The sequence below is a fragment of the Salmo salar genome, chromosome ssa20, assembly GCF_905237065.1.
Source record: "Salmo salar chromosome ssa20, Ssal_v3.1, whole genome shotgun sequence".
Lineage (NCBI taxonomy): Eukaryota > Metazoa > Chordata > Actinopteri > Salmoniformes > Salmonidae > Salmo > Salmo salar.
Window position 1 is genome coordinate 32,548,671 of NC_059461.1, and position 23,373 is coordinate 32,572,043.

The 23,373-nt window shown below is 43.4% G+C and overlaps 1 protein-coding gene across 2 annotated transcripts in view; it reads right to left on the bottom strand.

Moving 5' to 3' along the window:
• Positions 1 to 338: 338 nt before the first annotated feature.
• LOC106580456 (polypeptide N-acetylgalactosaminyltransferase 9) overlaps positions 339 to 23,373 on the bottom strand; it is a 140,940-nt gene continuing 117,905 nt past the window's right edge. For both annotated transcript variants that reach the window (XM_014161543.2, XM_014161544.2), the window contains 5 exons: positions 12,721 to 12,906; positions 6,817 to 6,954; positions 5,073 to 5,168; positions 1,831 to 1,998; positions 339 to 1,350 (listed from right to left, as the gene is read on the bottom strand). In XM_014161543.2, the coding sequence (XP_014017018.1) occupies positions 1,204 to 1,350; positions 1,831 to 1,998; positions 5,073 to 5,168; positions 6,817 to 6,954; positions 12,721 to 12,906 (735 nt within the window). In that variant the 3' untranslated portion in view covers positions 339 to 1,203. The remainder of the gene's footprint in view (positions 1,351 to 1,830; positions 1,999 to 5,072; positions 5,169 to 6,816; positions 6,955 to 12,720; positions 12,907 to 23,373) is intronic.

Below are 23,373 nucleotides of genomic sequence, written 5' to 3' on the forward strand. Positions count from 1 at the left end.
TTGGAAAGCTTTCAGTACTTTGTGAAGACATGCTATCCTGTGGGTGGGTTTTAACGATTAGAGAGTTGAGGCCAGAATCCAGTAGGAGACTAAGTGGAAACACAACAAAGGCAGATAATTGTGCTCGCTGTCAGTGTCAAACAACCACCAGCATCTGTCTTTACATCCGTAAAAATAGGACCTGCCTTCCATGTAACATGCAGTGAACAGCATTGTGAGTAAGAAACATCTTTAGAAATCTTGGAATGTTCCATTATATACACTACCTTGCTCTGTGAACAATGGTTTACAATCTAGAATTCTTGAATTAATCCAGTTTTACAAAATGTACTCCTGGGTCATCATAAAAACATTTTTATTATCCTAACTGTTCTTAGAGGACTAATATCAATTTCAATTTTACAATATATTACTATTATTTAGCCATATTTACGTTGGTTTATATATTAATTGCTTTAAACTAATTTGTACATGCTTGTGTAATTGACATTCCCTGGTCAGATGACTCATAAGGATGGAAAAAGGCACGTTATTGCTCTGATAATCAGTGGCGAGCAATGCAGTCAAAAAGAAAAAGAGAAAAGAATATCCTTTTGTATTTGTGAGAACAGTAGTTGCTTTGCATCCTGATCAGTTCATCGGGAGGATGAACAGCTTTTTGAAGCATATTAAATCTCTTAACAGGTTAGCGAAATGTCCAAAGAAATTCTCCAAATGATAGCCTGAAGTAATTACAAGTTGATATGGTGACTGATAAGCAATTTCATATTTTGATCTGCAAAGATTCCTGGGATTGGCTTTATATCAAATACACATTGCTTGTCATTGTCAGTGTTGAACCCCCTTAGGAGTTGCATTCCATTGTCTTATTATTAATTTTGTACATAGGTGGATGTTCTGTAAAAAAGCATTTCAAACAGTACTGTCTAGCTCGCTGTAGGCCTATGGTATGCTCTCCATGTTTGACCCCCAGCTCAGCTAAAAACATATATTCTTCTAAAGATTCAGCAGTTGAAAGCTCTATGCCCTAAGGGGAGGGCACAGTGCACACAGTCCATAGAAGAGTCCACACACTGTGAACTACTCATCTCATCAGTCCCAGGGCCTATAGCTATCTCATGTGGAATGCTCTCAGACTGTCTGTCCATGGGTTTGCCCTCCAAGATTGAAATGGTATTCTTTTCTCAGAGGTAATGTCTTGCCTCAATGCTTCGGATGCTTTATCCAGTTCCGTATCATCCACTTTTGACCAGAACACCTCTGCACCACCAGTCGAAGGCCGAAGTTGGCATCTTTGGACATCTCCACCTCCATGCACCGTCCAGTGTCCCTGCTGATGATTGGACCATTCTGCAAAAAAAAATGGGAAAAGATCATATCAGAAACACTGATATTGAAAAAGAACACATTCTTCCAACTAACTTTGCATAACCTCAAATCACTTTCTATAATCCTGATGGTAGATATTATGGTTCAAATAGTGTTATTATACGCAGTACTGGCACACTTCAAAGTAGAATCAACATTGCTATTATCCTTCTATGAGCCAGTTGTGAATGCAAATGCACTGAATGAAAGTGGGAAATGTGTTTTACTATGCTCAGTGGGATTTTGCATAGTCTTCTGCAATGGAGGGACCTTTACCAGCAGCAACCACATTTAATCTAACATTTAACACATGGCTCATCGTATTATACAGAACAATTTGTTTTACCTCAATCCATCTATATGTATGCATTACATGACTGAGTTATTCCAAAGAAGCCAGAGGCTCTTTTCAGAAACATTGATCAATTATTTGATTTTAATCCATTTGTGTTTTGTTTTTACCTGTGTAAAATCCCACAGCCTCTGGGAAACCCGTGAAACAGATTCACATTTTTTCAAGCTGGGCGTGCGCCCTCTTCCGTCGTCGATGAGACATTTGGTGTCAGGCAGAAAGGTGGTCGACCCTAGGGGTCCTAGTTGTAGAAGCCCCTCTGTTGAGTAACGGGCAAGCTGAAACAGAGATGAACATCAGGCAGATCATTTGATTGTAGCAAAAATAAGCATGGATCCAAAATACTGTACATTTGAGTAAATGCTGCAAATAAAATTGGCAAGTAGTTCATAGATATTGCAGTGCACCGGAAGGTATTTTCATCATCCAACTCTGATTCAGTGAGCAAATTCATGAACTGTATGCAGACTTCAATTATCTTAATATTTTTGGAGCTAAGTCTATTATGTGACTTTCCGAGGGCATTATATACAGATAGAAATTATATAGTTAATTAATGCTAAAGATTTTCTCAACCAAATATTATCCCTAGACGTTTAATCCAGTACATGAAATGGTGTATGTCTGTGCCTCATATCTTTTACATTAGGATACAGTAGAGTTAACATATATTATTCATTACACTGATCCTCTCACAGAAATTAGATGCCAAAGATAAGGGGGTCTTCAATACAACCCACTTGACACACACTGTGAAATGCTGCTCTTCTCCATTGTTCCCCAGTCATCCAGCTAAGAGGGGGTATTGTAACGGAGCTACACGTAACTGTATGAACCAGAACAAGAGGAGGGTGATCAATGTAACAGAATGCTTTTGAACCCATACTGTTGAGGACTTGGCTTAGATGGAAAATATATGAGCCTTGCAGCTGAATGAATGGCTGCTGATAGCTGCCGGTTTATATTTTCTGTTACCACTCTCTTAATCCAAATACACAGAGCTGGATAAACGATATACCAGCCAGCTCATGTGGAGCTAACAGGCTGTACTGTAGCTATAACTGAAGCTGACTGGGTGCTCTTTTAGCAGAGTGCTGCACTCTTATAACAATTAAGAGACACCAATTTGGAACATATGAAAAATATGGAATGGGTTTGCCACGTACTTGTCCAGACTTTTCAAGGTACACTTGTTTGAAGGAGGCTATGGTTTGAGTAAAAAATATAAACTTTTACTACCTTGGGCCTGGTTAATATCCTGTAGCTGATTTCCTTTTCACTATTTCTATTGAAATACCAAGAGAAAGTGTTTCAAATACCAATAAAGGTTTTTAAAACTATATGCTGTCTGCTGCAAAATTTTGTTTAGAAGTGGCTTCCTGCCTGGCAGCAAGGCTAATAGATCATAAACGATTAAGTGATTCATTTTTGTAATTCATTCATTTTACTCTTCTTTTTATTCCTTCAAAATACCTCAAACGGATTTGCCATCCTAGTGTACGGGTTGTGAAATGTGTAGCAAATGGCATCATAAGATGATTTATCAGTAGTGTAAACGAGAACTGGGCACAGGCCAAAGACATAATCCCTGTTAAAATGTGTTGACAGCGTTACGGAGTGGATACCTTTATTTCCTAATGCAGTTAAAATGTTACTATTACAAATACTTAGCCAACATAACAAAATTATTCTGCCAAGCCAATCAACCTGTTCTCAAAGCATTATATTAGAAGCTGATGCTCAATTACTTTCTTGAAGCCGTAAGGTTTGGGGGGAGCCTCTTTGGGTCAGGCTAATCATGTGTTCACCAATTGTCTCATTAACACAGCAGGGTAGAGCACAGTAAATTATGTTTGTGTTTTATTGTATAGGAGAAAGTATTTCAGAGGGAGACCACCTGCTACGGTAATCCCCCCTCCGCCCCTCGCTCTACCATGGAGCGACAGCACTGCAATGTCCCACTGAGATTACTGTACTTTGTGAGGGGCCATGCAGGCTTATGTTACATGTATGGCCCAGGCAGGCAGGCTCACCGTATATTAGCCTGGACAGAAGACAGGACATGTCCTCTCCCTATGGGGGCTGAGCCACACCAGGAGACCAGTGTGTGATGTGAAACACCCTGTTTGTGTCCCAAATGGCACCCTATTCCCTATGGGCCCTGGTCAAAAGTAGGGAACTATATAGGGGGAAGGGTGCGATTTGCTATGCAGGCCATGACTACTACACAGCCCATGGCTGGGGATTTAAGAGGCCTCTTAGCATAAGTGATGCAAACAGAAAACAGGGAGCAACATCCAGTGCTCCATGTACACCATACATAGCTGAGATTCCTGCTGGGATGAGCCAAGGGGTTGAGTGGGGAGACCCTGGGCCTGGAACCTCCATCCTCTGCCATGCCCTATATTAGGATTAGCCAAATGGACAAGGTGTGCCATTGTCCTCCTGGTTTTAAATCTCCTTACAGGAGGCATGGTGGAAACAGAGACAGACTTTTAAGAGGCACAATAAAGATTTATTCAGCACAATTACATTTTTCATACGGAATTGGAAAGGTTCAGTAAAAATCTAAACGGCTCCAAAAATTGAATTGGGTCATGTGTAGTAGAATAGTGCCAGTCATCGTTGTAATCTAATGATACAATGGCATAAAATTCATTCCCATTTGTTTATTTCCCCTGAGGTTAGAATTAAAGACTTGATGTAGCTTTACATTACTGGACTGCACTGAGCTCTATCAGAAGGAGGGAAGGAGGAAAGAGCCACCCAGTGCTCAACAATGTATTTATATTCAGCATGCGACTGATAATAAACATGTCACTCTGCATCTGGAGGGTGGACAAAAAATCAGCCATGAATAATATTTGCATGATTGTTTCTCAGGCGTGAGCTTTAGTTTTGCTGCATGTGCACAACAAAAATAGTCGCAAAGCCCCTTTTGCCCTGGCACTCACAGGTCAGCACCTAGTGAACATTCTCTAATGAAACTTCCAGGGGGCTCTAGAGGCCATGGATTACAATATTAGAACAAACAAATAAGAAAGCAAAAAGCTACTGGCTGATGAATTACTTCCACTTCAGGAGGACTTTGTAGTGCCTAGACTTCTTAAAACCACATTTAGCAGAATATATTCACAATTCTGAGCTTTTTCCCCAAAATGAAATGTTATTTTGCTTGGCTGTCAATAATGAGATACCATGGCATTACACTGTATAATGTAAGAATAACGCTTAAACACTGTTATTTGTTGAAGAAAAAAGGTACGTTCACATTCAATCAACTTTGAAATTCTGAACAGTCTTTATATTATTTGTAAATATATCAATGATAATTGGAGTGAAATCTGCTAACCTGTGAGGACATCCCGTGGCAGGGATAGAGGATGGCTTTGTCATCGTCCTCTGATCCCTGGTCCAGACAGTAGCCACTGGCCTTACTGTTTCTGACCTGCAACACAACAGACAGAGACCTTATTGTTCCTGATTCAGGTTAAAGTTTACATTTGTTATTTCGAGAAGGAAACAAAAAGGTATAAACTCAAAATTGTTGTTATAACAGTCTTTTCTAACCCTTTTTCTATAATTTTTTAGAACCTCTTGTCTAGAAAATACTGTAAAAGGTAACTCTTAATAAATCTGTCCCTTAGGAAATGCAACGCCACTTTGTCATCTCACAATGTCTCATAAACAAATCATCTACACACTATAGTAATGAGAGATTTAATTTTATTCTAAGATAGGGTATCATGTAAGCAACAAAAACCTCTTCAATGTTCTAGACTCCTAGTCCAGATGGTAGTGTGTGTTAGTTGAGGTATGTGTTGGTGGAGGTATGTGATTTGAATGTGTATCACTTTATTTCCACCCTGTGAAGATATCTATCATGTTGTGTTGTCAGATAGGCTCCGCTCTGCTGGTCTGGTCAGTGCAGGGGGTGCAGCTGAAGTTCCAATGACAGATGAGCTTCAGCTGCTGCGCTATGGCAACACAAGGTAACTGTTCCGTGGCTTGTCGCAGATTTGAAATAGTGCAACCTAAATGGGAGCTGCTTTGAGGAATCCATTTGCAAGACGCCGGCGTAGACATCATTCATATCAAGACTGTAGAAGAACCAGGGCCACCAACATTGTGCTGCTTGATGAATCTGTAGTTTACTTCTGATATATGCCGACCATATATTTGAAAAGGCTGATTTTCTTCCCCTTCTCTGAATTTGAAATCAATAAGTAAAAGGCTTGACTTTTATTTTAAAATGATTCCGAATTGACTGTCTGACTTCTTGCATTCAATTTCTCGTCCTGTCAGAATCTTTTTTGCTGTGCAGGGTTGTGCAGTCGAGCTCAAAACAATCAAGTAGGCATCGAAAGCTAATAACTGTTTAATTAAATCTCATTACGGGGAAATTGCATTGAATCTTGTAGCTATGCCGTGTTGCGATGGAAACATGATACCTTTACCTTTCGATGACTCCCTGTGAATGAATTAATTTCCCTTCAACATGTAATCTTTGAAGTGCAGATGGGATAAAATACACTGTCGACGATAGATTGCTTGTGCATACAGCATTTAAACATAGCTTGACTAACACTGTATGTGATATTAAAACAAACACTGCTTCTTATACTGATGCATTCCTTACAACAAAGCACACTCTGCAATCACTGAAAGAGACAAGATAATTCAACAGAAGACTGAAGAGGAGATTTCAAGAATGTGTGGGTTGATGAATTAATAATCTCTTGGCAAACTAATGTGATGTTTTTATTCTTTGTAGAATGTTATTGTCAGCTTTCTTCAAACACACAGTAGGCTGCACATATTCCACCTGTTTTTGTATTGTGTTGTGAAAATTGAATCCAGTACAGGTCTTCCACTACATCCAGTACAGGTCCTCCACTACATCCAGTACAGCTTTCACTACATCCATTACAGGTCCTCCACTACATCCAGTACAGGTCTTCCAGTACATCCAGTACAGGTCTTCCACTACATCCAGTACAGGTCTTCCACTACATCAGTACAGGTCTTCCACTCAAAACCTGATTATGTTTTTGTATTGTAAACCTATTATTGATAGTGAATAGGGAATGTCTCACCTCCCCATATGTGATGGTGTTGTTGTAGATGCGCATCTCTGGGTAGACATTCTCCAGGTACCAGCGGAAGCTCCGACACTGCAGCCTCTTCCTCAAGGCCACCCGCTCAGACACGTCCCCATAGTCAACCCCAGGGTTCTGGTAGCAAACACGGAGAAATCACATTAAACCAGGACACAATTACTTAAGCTAAGCAACATATGACTATTCTTCATGTAATTAGAAAAATGGAGGGCTCATAAGATTTCTGGAAGGAGAAAGGGTGGAAAAGGAAAAAAGTTAAGAAGGAGCCTGAGAGAAGAGTGTATTTGGTTAAGAGGTGGATGGATGGAGGCTGTCATGTGGGACAATCATTGTTCTTTCATTAGACATGACAGTATGCTGTGCAAATTCTAATCAGCTGCTTAATTATGAGTGTTCATGGCCCTGCCACGCCGGGCAGCGTTGTGCATGGAGGTGGCTTCTCAAATTGATGTGGGGAATGCTTAATAACTGCTCTGCTCTGCTCTGCTCTGCTCTGCTCTGCTCTGCTCTGAGCTCTGCACTGTGCCCTGGCCTCCACAGCAGACATGCACTGCCTCATTAAGAGAAAGACTCACTGGCTGTGGTCCAAACAATGAAAAGACACACCCTATCCCCTCAGCCCTCAAATTAATTGGACACTTCTGATGACGTATCATGACATCTGACGAGTATACGCTTTCAGGGCAATGGGCGAGGGAGGAAGGAATGATTTTGAAATGGACCACCCTTGGTCGGAAATTTGTCACTCGTTCAACCCGCGATGATTGTGTTTTCAGCCACCGGTATCTTGTGGGTACTTTACTTGTGCTACAGTCAATTATGATTGTATGTCTACTTATACTACATATATAATTATTAATATACGCCTACTGTGTGATAGCTAGCAAATGTATGAGCTAACTGACGTTAGCCTGCCTAGCTGGAACTTATGAGGAAGAAAAATGTTTTATTTCTAAAATTTCCAAAAGATAACCAAACAAAAACATTAACTTTTTATGAGACGTGTTTGTGCCGTCATGTGCATAAGTAGCACAATTTCAAAATTATTTGCATTCGTTTTTACTTACACTTGTACGTTGACTTCTCCATTGATGTTGTTTTTATGTTTTCGCAGACTTTTCTTAGCGGATGTACAATCGTTGCAAATTGAATTATGGGGAGTTTCAGGCCCCGGAGTGAACATAATTGTACACTCGTAAAGCCAACTGAAAACGAGGGCTGAGGGGCTTATGTTTGTCACGTCCTGACCATAGAGAGCTCTTATTTTCTATGGTAGAGTAGGTCAGGGCGTGAATGGGGGGGTTTATACTAGTTTTATTTTTCTATGTTTGGTTCTAGTTTCTGTTTTTCTATGTTGGGGTTTTTCCCATCTTTGTTTGTGGGAGATTATTTTGAGTTAGTGCATGTTGCAACTCTGTCGTCACGGTTTGTTGTTTTTCTTTATTGTTTATTGTATGTCTTGCATAGTTTCACATTATAATAAAATATGTGGAACGATAAAGTGAGCATTCAGCCAGGACGGGTTGTACCAGCTCTACGCTCCAGACCTCCAGTGCGCCTCCACGGTCCAGTATAGCCTGCACCGGTTCTACGCACCAGGTTTCCAGTGCACCTCCACAGCCCAGTACGTCCTATGCCTCCTCCTTGCACTCTCCCTGGAGTGCGTGTCCTCAGTCAGGTACGTCCTGTGCCTTCTCCTCGCACTCGCCCTGAAGTGCGTGTCACCAGTCTGGTGCCACCTGTCCCGGCTACACGCACCAGGCCTCCAGTGCGCCTGCCCAGTCTGGTGCGTCCTGTGCCTACTCTCCGCACTCGCCCTGAGGTGCGTGTTACCAGTCTGGCACCACCTGTGCCAGCCCCACGCATCAGGCCTCCAGTGCACCTTCCCGTTCCGAGCTTCCGGCGACAGTTCCCAGTCCAGAGCTTCCGGCGACAGTTCCCAGTCCAGAGCTTCCGGCGACAGTTCCCAGTCCAGAGCTTCCGGCGACAGTTCCCAGTCCGGAGCTTCCGGCGACGTTTCACAGTCCGGAACCTCCTGAGACGGTCCACAGTCCGGAACCTCCTGAGACGTTCCACAGTCTGGAAACTCCTGAGACGGTCCACAGTCAGGAACCTCCTGAGACGGTCCACAGCCCGAAGCCTCCAGAGACGGCCCACGGCCCGGAGCCTCCTGAGACGGCCCGTGGCCCGGAGCCTCCAGCGACGGTCTGCGGTCCGGAGTCTCCAGCGATGGTCTGCGGTCCGTAGTCTCCAGCGACGGTCTGCGGTCCGGAGCCTCCAGCGATGGTCTGCGGTTCGGAGTCTCCAGCGACTGTCTGCGATCCGGAACCTCCAGCGACGGTTTGCGGTTCAGAGCCTCCACCGATGCTGGTGGGTTTGCAGGATGAGAGGGTTCTTCGTCCTGCACCAGAGTCGCCTCCTATGCTGGAGGATCCGCAGGATGAGAGGGTTCCTCGTCCCGCACCAGAACCGCCTTCGATGCTGGTGGGTTTGCAGGATGAGAGGGTTCTTTGTCCCGCACCAGAGCCGCCTCCTATGCTGGCGGATCTGCAGGATGAGAGGGTTCTTCGTCCCGCACCAGAACCGCCTTCGATGCGGGAGGATCCGCAGGATGAGAAGGTTCTTCGTCCTTCACCAAAACCGCCACCAACACTAGACACCCCCCCTAACACTCCCTTTTGGCTTCAGGTTTTGCGGCCGGAGTCCGCACCTGTGTGTGTGGGGGGGGTACTGTCATGTCCTGACCATAGAGAGCTCTTATTTTCTATGGTAGAGTAGGTCAGGGCGTAACTGGGGGGTTAATTCTATTTTTATTTGTCTATGTTTGGTTCTAGTTTCTGTTTTTCTATGTTGGGGTTTTTAGATGATCCCCAATTAGAGGCAGCTGGTCATCGTTGTCTCTAATTGGGGATCATATTTAAGTAGTTGTTTTTCCCACCTTTGTTTGTGGGAGATTATTTTGAGTTAGTGCATGTTGCACCTCTGTCGTCACGGTTTGTTGTTTTTGTTTATTGTTTATTGTATGCATAGTTTCACATTATAATAAAATATGTGGAACGATATTTACGCTGCGCCTTGGTCCGTTCCTACACACAATCGTGACAATGTTGCTTCCCTTGCTTGGCTAATAATTTAAGCCGCCCTCCAAGATGGCGACGGGGATTCCCCCAAGGGCATAAGGGTGTGTCTTTGAAGTGTTTGTACTGCAGCCTGTTTCTGTTTGGACCGCAGCTGTTTCTAAACCTTAAATATCAAATAGTGTGTTGGTAACAATTAAGTACCTTACTGTGATTGTTTTCAATTCAACTTGCCAAAAATAAAACATAAATAGCTTCTTAGCAAAGAGCAATTTCTTAAGTGGGGAGGGGGAAACAGAAAACAAGCTGTTATTGGCAGAGAGGTTTGGAACTCTCTTTCTTATTGGTCTTGTGATGTAACAAGGCAGGCCAAAACTCCATCCCACCAAACAGGCTGAAATTTCAGGAGGTATTTTCAAGCAGCTCTTACAATAAAAAAGCATTATGATAATTTTCACAATTTCTGAGTATTATTCCAACCTCACAGTGTGGAAATATACACTGAGTGTACAAAACATTGTTCTTTCTATAATATAAACTGACCAGGTGAATGCAGATGAAAGCTACAGTATGATCCCTTATTGATGTCACCTAAATCCACTTCAATCAGTGTAGATGAAGGGGAGGAGACAGGTTAAAGAAGGATTTTTAAGCCTGGAGTCAATTGAGACATGGATTGTGTATGTGTGCAATTCAGAGGGTGAATGTGCAAGATGGAATATTTTGGTGCCTTTGAAAAGCTATGGTAGTAGGTGCCAGTCGCATCGGTTTGAGTGTGTCAAGAACTGCAACACTGCTGGGTTTTTCACGCTCAACAATTTCCTATGTGCATCAAGAATGGTCCACCACCCAAAGAACTTCCAGCCAACTTGACACAACTGTGGAAGCATTGGAGTCAACATGGGCCAGAATCCCTGTGGAACACTTTCGACACCTTGTAGTCCATGCCCGACAAATTAAGGCTGTTCTGAGGGCAAAAGGGGTTGCAACTTAATATTAGGAAGGTGTTTCTTGTGTTTTGTACACTCAGTGTATATGTCACAGTATCCACAGAAAATGGTGCCCCTCCTCGGCCGGGCGGCGGTCGCCGGTCGTCGTCGCCGGTCTACTAGCTGCCGCCGATCTGTGTTTCTGTGTTCATTGTGTTTTGTCTGTCTAGGTCCGCACCTGTTGTCATTTCTGTCATTAGTGGGGGGGTATTTAGTTTGTTCCTTTGGGGTTGTGTGTTGTGCGAGATTGTTTGTTTTTCAGCGGGTTTACGCTGTGGCCGTTTCTTCTCTACCGTTTTTATATTGGAGGATTTATTTTCTCGCCGGGCTGCGCCCCGTGCATGATTTTCCCTTTGTGGATTACCTGTTTCCCTTTTGGGTATTGTGCACTCCCAGTGCCTTTTGATCACCTAGTGTGTGGGTGTGAATAAACTTCGAGCTACTGGACGATATCTCCTGCATTTGACTCTACTCCTTCCTCCTGCCCTAAGTACCCGTGACAGTATACAAAACACAGGCAATTCATGTTTTGATTGCACTGGGCCTTTAAGCATACTTCACTACATCCAGCCACAGGTATCAGCTATATTTTAATATCTGTGAATAATGAGCACTGGCATTGTCCTCTGTTATTTTTATTAGCTAAAACAGATGCATTCCATTTGAGAGATGTTGTTTGGACTACATGGTGGTAATCACAGTGAATCAGACCCTGCCCTCCTACCGGAGTAATTGGTTTCTCCTCCAGCCTCTCTAACCAATAACAAGACTATGTGATCCTGTGTGTGTGGTGTTGGGAATGGGAGATATATTAGTTATAGCATTATGCACAAAATAACTCTGCACCATGGGACAGAGGGTTAATAGAGCACTGTACCACTGTGTTCGTAATTACATTGGACGAACAATGTTGGGCGATGAGGCAGTTTGTTAATAGGGTGCTGTCTTAGTTACTGTCCTCTTGCCTGTATCCATTGTGCCTCTCCCTGTGTTTTGAATGACCGTTCAGCCATATTAACAGAAGCATTGGCCTCCCTGGGATCATTACCGTAATGTGCCCCTGTGCAGGAGGCCTTGTTTAAGTGAAACACAATCCAAAGTTTGTTTCTAATGACAATAATGTCTTGAAAACATTACAATTACTACCAGGCTATGTTTTAAAGTATTGTCACCGCCCACTGTGCCACTCAGATCATTGCAGTACTCCTTTACTAGACATGACAATTAGTATTCTCCATTAATCCCTTTTTATTTATTATTGAAAATAGCTGTTTATTATTTTCCATGCCTATTTCAAAGGCCCTTGAAAGCAATTACATCTTAACTGATGTGTATGAAAGTGGCACTGATTAAATTAGTCATTCATTTGGTTTCAGCTCTTCACTCCGCTCCACCACTCAGAGCCTGACGTCGTCGTTCAGATCTCACTGAGCTGCTCTGAAGGTCGAGTGGAATGAAATCTGAATATCCATTGAGGCCTAGCAGTCTGTCTAGAGGGGGCCACCCTGCTCGGCACAGAACAGGCTGCTGGTCTGAATGAACAAGTGGTGAGGATGGGATGGATGGATGGGTGGGTGGGGTGAAAAGCCAGCCAGGCTCTTGTGACCAGCTGCATTGTGAACCACAAGTCTTCAGGTCTCAAGCAAGGTTACGCATCACGTGCTTGGTTCATCGAACCACCTCCTCTAGATTAGCAATAGAATGCCTGTTGTGTCATCTAATGTAATTGTTTTTCTATGGATACAAAAGCCATGACTCTAGCCATTCTAGGTTTCTTCGTAGGTCAGCTGCTGTGAGACTATGGTTACACTCACATTCATGGGGATGTTCCAGGCCATGTAGACGTGGGACCTGTACTCATCCATCCAGACCTCGGCGGCCCGCAGGGCATTCCTCTTGGCATAGTAGTCAATGTCGTTGTTGTATGGCTTCTTGGTCCGCTCGATGTGCGCCACTCTGGCGCAGGGCAGCACCTCCATGCTCCCCCCACACTGCCACACCTAGAGGAGAGAACAGCAGAGAGAAGACAGTGACCCTGCAGTATGCCAACTCCATCACCATCACAAGGCATCAAAGACTAGACAGAGGCTGAGGATAACATCAGAGCTGGCAAGCAAACTGAATCACCCTCATGTGGCATCAACTGCATCAGCATCATCTAGCATCACCTGGCATCACCATCATCAAGCCATCATCTAACTCAGATTAGGAGCCTGTGATCACTGATCTTCTGAGGGTCCTGCTCTATGGCTATGACAATGTCGTCTTGTCCTTTATTTTGTTGTGTGTTATTTATATAACCCAAGTATGCTTAGTAGGCTAGCTCTACTGTGTAGCCTAGGCCTTCTATGTTTATGTTTGTCAATTTTTGAACCATCTTCTTTAGTTTTAAACAGCCTGTCTGGCATCGGTATGAGTCAGAAACATTCATTCTAGTGTCAAAATTTACTACAAAGTGTAAATAGGATAATTTTGGTAATAAAGTCAGTCTCGTTCCAAAACTGAGTTTTGTGAGTTTGTCAAAACTTACTGGAGGGTTGGGTATGAACTATGATCATGCCCACTTGCCCAATGCCCACTAACATGAGAGAAGCAGCTGTGCTGATTGCGCTCTATCAGCTGTGTGCTTTATCCAATCATAGCAGCCAGAACCTCCAGACAGTGAGACAGACCTGCCCATTCCGCAGTGCCTCAGACTTGTTTAGTTTACATAAGACAACACGTCGCCAATGTTATGTTGAAATCACCCTTGGCACTACGCCTTTTATGGAGTGGCCACTTCCTTATGTGTTTGATAGTGTCAATCGCTCTAGTCTGCCCATTTGTTGGGCAAAATGAGAATTGAGACGGTCACAACTGTAACTTCCCATTCGCAAGCATTTGTGTCCTCCCACGACCTGTTTTGTAACATGATTCCCTAAGAAACACTGCCTGACAGACTCACACTCTGGTAAGTGAGAAAGTTGTAAAAACTAAACAGCACTGAAGCACAAACGTCGCCACTCACCAGTGACTTGATAAGCTGATTGTGGCCTGGCTGCTCAATGTGCCTGCTGTCTACTACTTGCTAGCTTCATTGACAAACACAGAGTTGGAACTTAGCTAGCTAGCAAGTGATTTTGGGCACTGATAAACAGCGTGTAGCTTGTGCTTTATTTACGATAGTTTAACAACTTGCAGACATGTTATTGTTCTCAGAAATCAGTCCTGAGTGCACAGACAGAATGTCCTGACTCAATAGACTGTATGCAGTGCACTGAGTAGTTTTTTAGCAAATTTTTCTACTTAAAAAAATACTGCACCAAACACTTCGCTAGATGTAAAATTGCGTTACTAGGACCTCTTTGGCAAAAACGTCTAAATTAATTACAGATTTCTTGATTTATCTTAGACATAATTCTGACTATTTTAAGGAAGTGACTATTTTGAGGAAGTGGCTATGTTGTTGCTACGGTGAATCAGGAGGGACAAACAACCGTACCTGTCACGGTATAATATGCGAACATAACACACCCACATCAAATCACACCCCCAAGATAACTCTCAATTAGCTTCAGTCATTGCCGCTAGCATTTCTTAATGAGCAATCTTCAAAACGAGGCCAAATCAGGAAGTGCTGTCGCCCTTTTAAAAGGACCACAATGGAAATACGTTTTCAAACTTTTTTGTGTCATCCTCAATGATTTCAAATGCATTATCCACGTGTCGTTGTATTGTGTTTTAACCTCTTAACCTTTAGCCCCCCCCCCTCCCCCCGCCACCACCGACGCTTAAGCTAACATAGGCTAATGTGATTAGCATGAGGTTGTAAGTAGAATGAACATTTCCCAGGACATAAACATATCTGATATAGGCAGAAAGCTTAAATTCGTGTTAATCTAACTGCACTGTAAAATGTATAGTAACTATTAAAGTGAAAGAATACCATGCTATTGTTTGAGGAGAGTGCACAATTATGAACTTGAAAATGTATTAATAAACCAATTTGGCACATTTGGGCAGTCTTGATACAACATTTTGAACAGATATACAATGGTTCATTGGATCAGTCCAAAACGTTGCATATACACTGCTGCCATCTAGTGGCCAAAATATAAATTGTGCCTGGGCTGGAATAATACATTATGGCCTTTCTCTTGCATTTCAAAGTTGATGGTAAAAAATTTAATAAAAAAACTTTTTTTTTTGTATTATCTTTTACCAGATCTAATGTGTTATATTCTCCTACAGTTAGATTTGTGTATGTCATTTTAGGCGAAAACTGTAAAAAAGGGGCGGATCCGTAAGAGGTTTCAAATGGTCAAATAAATATATCTATCTACCCTAGACCAAAGCCTGTTACAGGGAAAGCAACATCACTGATCTTCCATAATGGTAAATGGTAAATGGCTCTGACAGAGAAAACATTTGTATCTGCAGAATTTCCTGTTCGGTGTTATAGCTGCCTCCTTGTTTATCTTTTTACAAAGGAGTGCTTTTCCTTGATGCAGCAATTAGGTTGCACGGGCCATTATTTTCTGCTGAAGTAGGCAAAAAGGGGCCTAATAAATGGGTGTGTGTTGGAATGGCCCATAAATATGAGTGTCCCTGGAAAATTTCCTGTGACACATATAAACCCTGACACTGGATTACTCCTGAATAGTGTCTGCGTGTGCATAAGGGGTAATACACAAAACTAGACAGTAAATGCGTGTCATCCTGGAGAAAAACATCCATCACTGCCGAAAGTATTGATTGAATACAGCCTGAAAAAATGCTGTGACTCTTGCCCAGACAAAAAATTACAGCCTAAAAAGGAAAGTGAAGTCACAACTAGAGAGAGAAAGAAATAGCTTAAATGAAAACTCTGTCCAGAGCAGAAAGACATTAGAGAGGACAGCATATGGTAATGAACTTCTCCTGTCTTTTAAACTGCAGAGCTACCGGCACCCTGAGAGTCTCTTAATAACGATCATCACAACATAACAGATGTTCCAAACCATTAACATTCCACTGAACCCAACATTTACATCATTCTCAGAATACAAGGAGACAGACAACTGCCTGCATGCCGCAGAAAAATACCCTGAAGAAATCATGGAGCTCTACCAGAGAAGGTTATCGTACCGAAATACAAACATGTATACTGAACAAAAATATAAACACATGTAAAGTGTTGGTCCCATGTTTCATGAGCTGAAATACAAGATGTCAGAAATGTTCCATATGCACAAAAAGCTTATTTCTCTCAAATTTGGTGCACAAATTTCTTTATATCCCTGTTAGTGAGAATTTCTCAGGTGAAGCATATCAAGAAGCTGAATAAACAGCATGATCAGTGGACAGGTGCACCTTGTGATGGGGACAATATAAGGCCGCTCTAAAATGTGTAGTTCTGTCACACAGAATTATATCCAAGATGGCGTAGCAGTCAGACGTCTTTGTCTTTGTCCTGTCGTGTCCCTTGTATATCTTTTTTCATATTTTTCTTCGCATATCTTTTAAAAATATTTTCCTAAACCTCAACTTCTAAATACTCTCCTGCAACCCGCCTCACCCAATGTGGCGTGGATCTGTTTTTTTTTCTAAAGTATTTCTATTTACTTCGGATCTGGAATCCCTCAACTGAAGCTAGCCAGCTAACTACCTACCAGCTATCAGTCAGAAAACCATTGCTAGCGGTCATCAGCTAACCTTTAGCTCAGAAAGCACTCGCCAGTTCGAACAATGTGACAAACCAGAGCATAACGGACCTATTTTTTTCTCTCTCCATATCCCCGGATTCCAACCGCAAACTCTGAACATTTTCATCTGGATCTTCGCAACTAGCTAACCGCAATCCCGGGTGACTACTCCTGGCTAGCGTTTCCATCCCGGAGCAAGCACCAATTAGCCTGAAGCTAGCTCGGCCAGGGCTCCTGTGCTACCACCGAAGCCTACTCCTGGGCTACAATATCCGGACCCCTTCTACTGCCGGTACGGGGCACGGAACTCCGCCGATCCTCTACGACTGGAATACCGACATAATCTGCACGAGGATTCCAACAGGCCCCTCAGGCACGACGTCCGCTGAAGGCCCATTCTGCTAACTGCGGCCTGCTAGCTACCTAGAGCTACTTGGAACCCTACTAATCCACAACTGGTCTATCGACGTCACCGCACGAAGAGGCAAAAACAGACTTACCTCCATCGCGACGTCCCCCAAAGGCCCTTCTGCTAACTTGCTAGCCCCGGTCTGCTAACTGCTAGCAGGCTTGCCCCGGTCTGCTAACTGCTAGCTTGCTTGCCCCGGTCTGCTAAATGCTAGCTTGCTTGCCCCGGTCTGCTAACTGCTTGCTTGCTAACCCGGTCCGCTAACTGCTAGCTTGCTAGCCCCGGTCTGCTAACTGCTAGCTTGTTTAGCCCCGGCCTACTAACTGTTAGCTTGTTAGCATCGGCCTGTTAACTGTCTGAATCGCCGTGTCCCCAGTCAGCCCAACCACTCACTGGACCCATATGTTCACTTGGCTACGCATGCCTCTCGCTAATATCAATATGCCTCATCCATTACTGTCCAGGTTAGTGATTACTGCCTTATTTCACTGTAGAGCCTCTAGCCCTGCTCAATATGCCTTAACCAACCATGTTGTTCCACCTACTACATATGCGATGACATCACCTGGTTTAAACGTCTCTAGAGACTATATCTCTCTCATCATTACTCAATGCCTAGGTTTACCTCCAATGTACTCACATCCTACCTTACCTTTGTCCGTACACTATGCCTTGAATCTATGCTATCATGCCCAGAAACCTGCTCCTTTTACTCTCTGTTCTGAACGTGCTAGATGGCCAGTTCGTATAGCCTTTAGCCGTACCCTTATCCTACTCCTCTGTTCCTCTAGTGATGTAGAGGTTAATCCAGGTCCTGCAGTGCCTAGCTCCACTCCCACTCCCCAGGTGCTCTCATTTGTTGACTTCTGTAACCGTAAAAGCCTTGGTTCCATGCATGTTAACATTAGAAGCCTACTCCCTAAGTTTGTTTAACTCACTGCTTTAGCAGACTCTGCCAACCTGGATGTCTAAGCCGTGTCTTAATCGTGGCTTAGGAAAACCACCAAAAACGCTGAAATCTCCATCGCTAACTATCACATTTTCCGCCAAGATAGAACTGCCAAAGGGGGTGGTGTTGCAATCTACTGCAAAGATAGTCTGCAGAGTTCTGTATTACTATCCAAGTCTGTACCCAAACAATTCGAGCTTCTACTTCTAAAAATGCACCTTTCCAGAAACAAGACTCTCACTCTTGCTGCTTGCTATAGACCTCCCTCTGCCCCCAGCTGTGCCCTCGATACCATATGTGAATTGATTGCCCCCATCTATCTTCTGAGCTCGTGCTACTAGGTGACCTAAACTGGGACATACTTAACACCCCTACAATCTAAGTTTGATGCCCTCAATCTCACACAAACTATCAATGAACCTACCAGGTACAACCCCAAATCCGTAAACACGGGCACCCTCATAGATATAATCCTAACTAACTCGCCCTCCAAATACACCTCTGCTGTTTTCAACCAGGATCTCAGCGATCACTGCCTCATTGCCTGCATCCGTAATGGGTCTGCGACCAAACGACCACCCCTCATCACTGTCAAACGCTCCCTAAAACAATTCTGCAAGCAGGCCTTTCTAATCGACCTGGCTGGGGTATCCTGGAATGACATTGACCTCATCCCGTCAGTAGATGATGCCTGGCTATTTTTTAAAAGTGCCTTCCTCACCATCTTAAATAAGCATGCCCTATTAAAAAAATGTAGAACTAGGAATAGATATTGTCCTTGGTTCACTCCAGACCTGTCTGCCCTTGACCAGCACAAAAACATCCTGTGGCATTCTGCATTAGCATCGAATATGCAACTTTTCAGGGAAGTTAGGAACAAATGTACACAGGCAGTTAGGAAAGCTAAGGCTAGCTTTTTCAAACAGAAATTTGCATCCTGTAGCACAAACTAAAAAAAGTTCTGGGACCCTGTAAAGTCCATGGAGAATAAGACCACCTCCTCCTAGCTGCCCACTGCTCCCGAGGCTAGGAAACACTGTTGCCACCGATAAATCCACTATACTTGAGAATTTCAATAAGCATTTCTCTACGGCTGGCCATGCTTTCCACCTGGCTACCCCTACCCCGGTCAACTGCACAGCACCCTCCACAGCAACCCACCAAATCCCCCACCATTTCTCCTTCACCCAAATCCAGATAGCTGATGTTCTGAAAGAGCTGCAAAATCTGGGCCCCTACAAATCAGCCGGGCTAGACAATCTGGACCCTCTCTTTCTAAAATTATCTGCCGAAAATGTTGCAACCCCTATTACTAGTCTGTTCAACCTCTCTTTCGTATCGTCTCAGATTCCCAAAGATTGGAAAGCTGCCGCGGTCATCCCCCTCTTCAAAGGGGGTGACACTCTAGACCTAAACTGCTACAGACCTACCCTGTCTTTCTAAGGTCTTCGAAATGCCAAGTTACCAAACAGATCACCGACCATTTCGAATCCCACCGTACCTTCTCCGCTATGCAATCTGGTTTCAGACCTGGTTATGGGTTCTTACTCAGCCACCCTAAGGTCCTAACTGACATCATACCCGCCATCGATAAGAGACATTACTGTGCAGCCGTATTTATCAACTTGGCCAGGGCTTTCGACTCTGTCAATCACCACATTCTTATTGGCAGACTCTACAGCCTTGGTTTCTCAAATGATTGCCTCGCCTGGTTTACCAACTACTTCTTGGATTGAGTTCAGTGTGTCAAATCGGAGGGCCTGTTGTCTGGACCTCTGGCAGTCTCTATGGGGGTGCCACAGGGTTCAATTCTCGGGCCGACTCTCTTCTCTGTATACATCAATGATGTCGCTCTTACTGCTGGTGATTCTCTGATCCACTCCTACGCAGACGACACCATTCTGTATACTTCTGGCCCCTCTTTGGACACTGTGTTAACTAAACTCCAGACGAGCTTCAATGCCATACAACTTTCCTTCCGTGGCCTCCAACTGCTCTTAAATGCAAGTAAAACTAAATGCATGCTATTCAATCGATCACTGCTCGCACCTGCCCGCCCATCCAGCATCACTACTCTGGACGGCTCTGACTTAGAGTATGTGGACAACTACAAATACCTAGGTGTCTGGTTAGACTGTAAACTCTCCTTCCAGACTCACATTAAGCATCTCCAATCCAAAATTTAATCTAGAATTGGCTTCCTATATCGCAACAAAGCATCCTTCACTCATGCTGCCAAACATACCCTCGTAAAACTGACCATCTTACCGATCCTCGACATCGGTGATGTCATCTATAAAATAGCCTCCAACACTCTACTCAACAAATTGGATGCAGTCTATCACAGTGCCATCCGTTTTGTCACCAAAGCCCCATACACTACCCACCACTGCGACCTGTACGCTCTCGTTGATTGGCCCTCGCTTCATACTTGTTGCCAAACCCACTGGCTACAGGTTATCTACAAGTCTCTGCTAGGTAAAGCCCCGCCTTATCTTAGCTAACTGGTCACCATAGCAGCACCCACTCGTAGCACATGTTCCAGCAGGTATATCTCACTGGTCACCCCCAAAGCCAATTCCTCCTTTGGTCATCTTTCCTTCCAGTTCTCTGCTGCCAATGACTGGAACAAACTGCAAAAATCTCTGAAGCTGGAGACTCATATCTCCCTCACTAGCTTTAAGCACCAGCTGTCAGAGCAGCTCACAGATCACTGCACCTGTACATAGCCCATCTGTAAACAGCCCATCTATCTACCAACCTCATCCCCATACAGTATTTATTTATTTATCTTGCTTCTTTGCACCCCAGTATCTCTATTTGCACATTAATTTTCTGCACATCTACCATTCCGGTGCTTAATTGCTATATTGTAATTACTTCGCCACCATGGCCTATTTATTGCCTTAACTCCCTTATCTTACCTCATTTGCACTCACTGTATATAGACTTTTTGATTTCTTTTGTTCTACTGTATTATTGACTGTATGTTTTGTTTATTCCATGTGTAACTCTGTGTTGTTGTATGTGTGGAATTGCTATGCTTTATCTTGGCCAGGTCACAGTTGCAAATGAGAACTTGTTCTCAACTAGTCTACCTGGTTAAATAAAGGTAGATTAATAAATAAATGAAACACAACACTGCCACAGATGTCTAAAGTTTTGAGGCAGCGTGCAATTGGCATGCTGACTACAGGTATGTTCACCAGAGCTGTTTCCAGAGAACTGAATGTTAATTTCTTTACCATAAGCTGCCTCCAATGTCATTTTAGAGACTTTTGCAGTACATCCAACCAGCCTCACAAACGCAGACCCGTGTAACCACAGTTAGATTTGGACCTCCACATCCGGTTTCTTCACCTGCGGGATCAAGTTAGACTAGCCACCCGGACAGCTGATGAAACTGGGATTGCACAAGCGAAGAAAGCTTGCACAAAATGTCAGAAACCATCTCAGGGAAGCTCATCCGCTTGCTTGTCATCCTCACCAGGGTCTTGACCTGACTTCAAATTGGCATTGTAACCGACTTCAGTGGGCAAATGCTCACCTTCGATGGCCAATAGCATGCTGGAGAAGTAGGCTCTCCACGGTAAAATTCTGGTTTCAACTATACTGGGCAGATGTCATGTGGGCGAGCAGTTTTCTGATGTCAACGTTGTGAACAGAGTGCCCCATGGTGGCTGTGGGGTTATGGTATGGGCAGGAATAAGCTACGGACAACGAACACAATTGCATTTCATCAATGGCAATTTGAAGGCACAGAAATACCATGACGATGAATTGTCGTGCCATTCATCTGCCGCCATCACCTCATGTTTCAGCATGATAATGCATGGCCCCATGTCGCATGGATCTGTACACAATTCTTGGAAGCTAAAAATGTCCCAGTTCTTCCATGGCCTGCATACTCACCAGACATGTCACCCATTGAGCACGTTTGCGATGCTCTGGATCGACGTGCACGACAGTGTGTTCCAGATCCGGCCAATATCCAGAAACTTCGCACAGCCATTAAAGAGGAGTAAGACAACCTTCCACAGGCCACAATCAACAGCCCGATCAACTCTATGCGAAGGAGGCAAATGGTGGTCACACCAGATATTGACTGATTTTCTGATCCACTCCCCTGCCCTTTTTTTGTAAGGTATCTGTGACCAACAGATGCATATCTGTATTCCCAGTCCTGTGAAATCCATAGATTAGGGCCAAATTAATTTATTTCAATTGACTGATTTCCTAATATGAACTGTAACTCAGTAAAATCTTTGAAATTGTTGCATGTTGTGTTTATATTTTTGTTCAGTGCATTTGAATGACATACTAATGATTCACCTCCCTAAGGGATAATTTTGTTTTTGACTAGCAGTGACCTCACCATTGTTTTGGAGGGGTTAGTAAGGAATACTTGACATGATGGGGGCTTTATACTGTAGGTGTACCGCTAATGTTGCATATTTTGTGCTAGCATGGACTTACACTGTGCTTTATGTCAAACATAAGGTGGTTTCATACCAAACTGTGTGCATGTGGGTATAAGGCAATGCAGAGAGAATTGAGGCAGGAGGATAAATGTCATTGCTCAAATTCGATGGATAGATGGATCCCTAGTCAGGATGAATTGTGTCAAAAGCTCTATCTCGAACCTTTCTGTTGGACAGGGTTGCATAAATGTAACCCATTGCATTCACTTAGGCCTTCCACTGACACATGGAGAATGCTCTCATTAGAAAATGTTGGTTTGGCTGCGTTTCTGACACATCATTTGTGCCCGGAGGGGATATATAGTGTATGCTGTAAGTGTATGACCCCAAAAAGACTGCTGCTCTGCAGAGCATGTACTCTTATATCTTTTCCCTAGCAGTTTGTGGCAGCTTATGTTTTAACTTAATTCACCACACATTACGCAGAAGTATTTGAGCGATAGTGTGACAAGCACTATACTAATATAGTATGCTGTGCAAATATTCAAATAAGCCAAACAAATTCTTGCTGATAAGTGGGTCTGTGAAATTCATCGAGGTAATATGTTGGAGCTGCTGAGCCCCCGAGCCATATGGTACAGTGTGACATGTTCATGGAAATTACAGACATCAAATATTAATCAAGTTGTTGTTACCATAATTTACATTTACAGTAACACTCAAGTGTGTTTATGTGAGTGTGTGTGTTTAATTTAAGGTTTCATTCACTGAATTAATATGGTTGCCTTTTGACCCATTTCATAGTTGTGAAAAACCTTTCCCCTCCTCCATCTCACATCCTCAAAGGTTTCATTTCACTCAACCAACCTCCATAATGACCCAGATTGGCTGTAAACCCTCTCTTAGATTAAACAGCAGTGAACCTTGGAGTGACCCTGGACTAAGAAATCAATCAGCCCCATTACCATTACTTACCCAATACGCACCTGCATGGCTACAATGTACCAACTACTTGCTTTCATTGT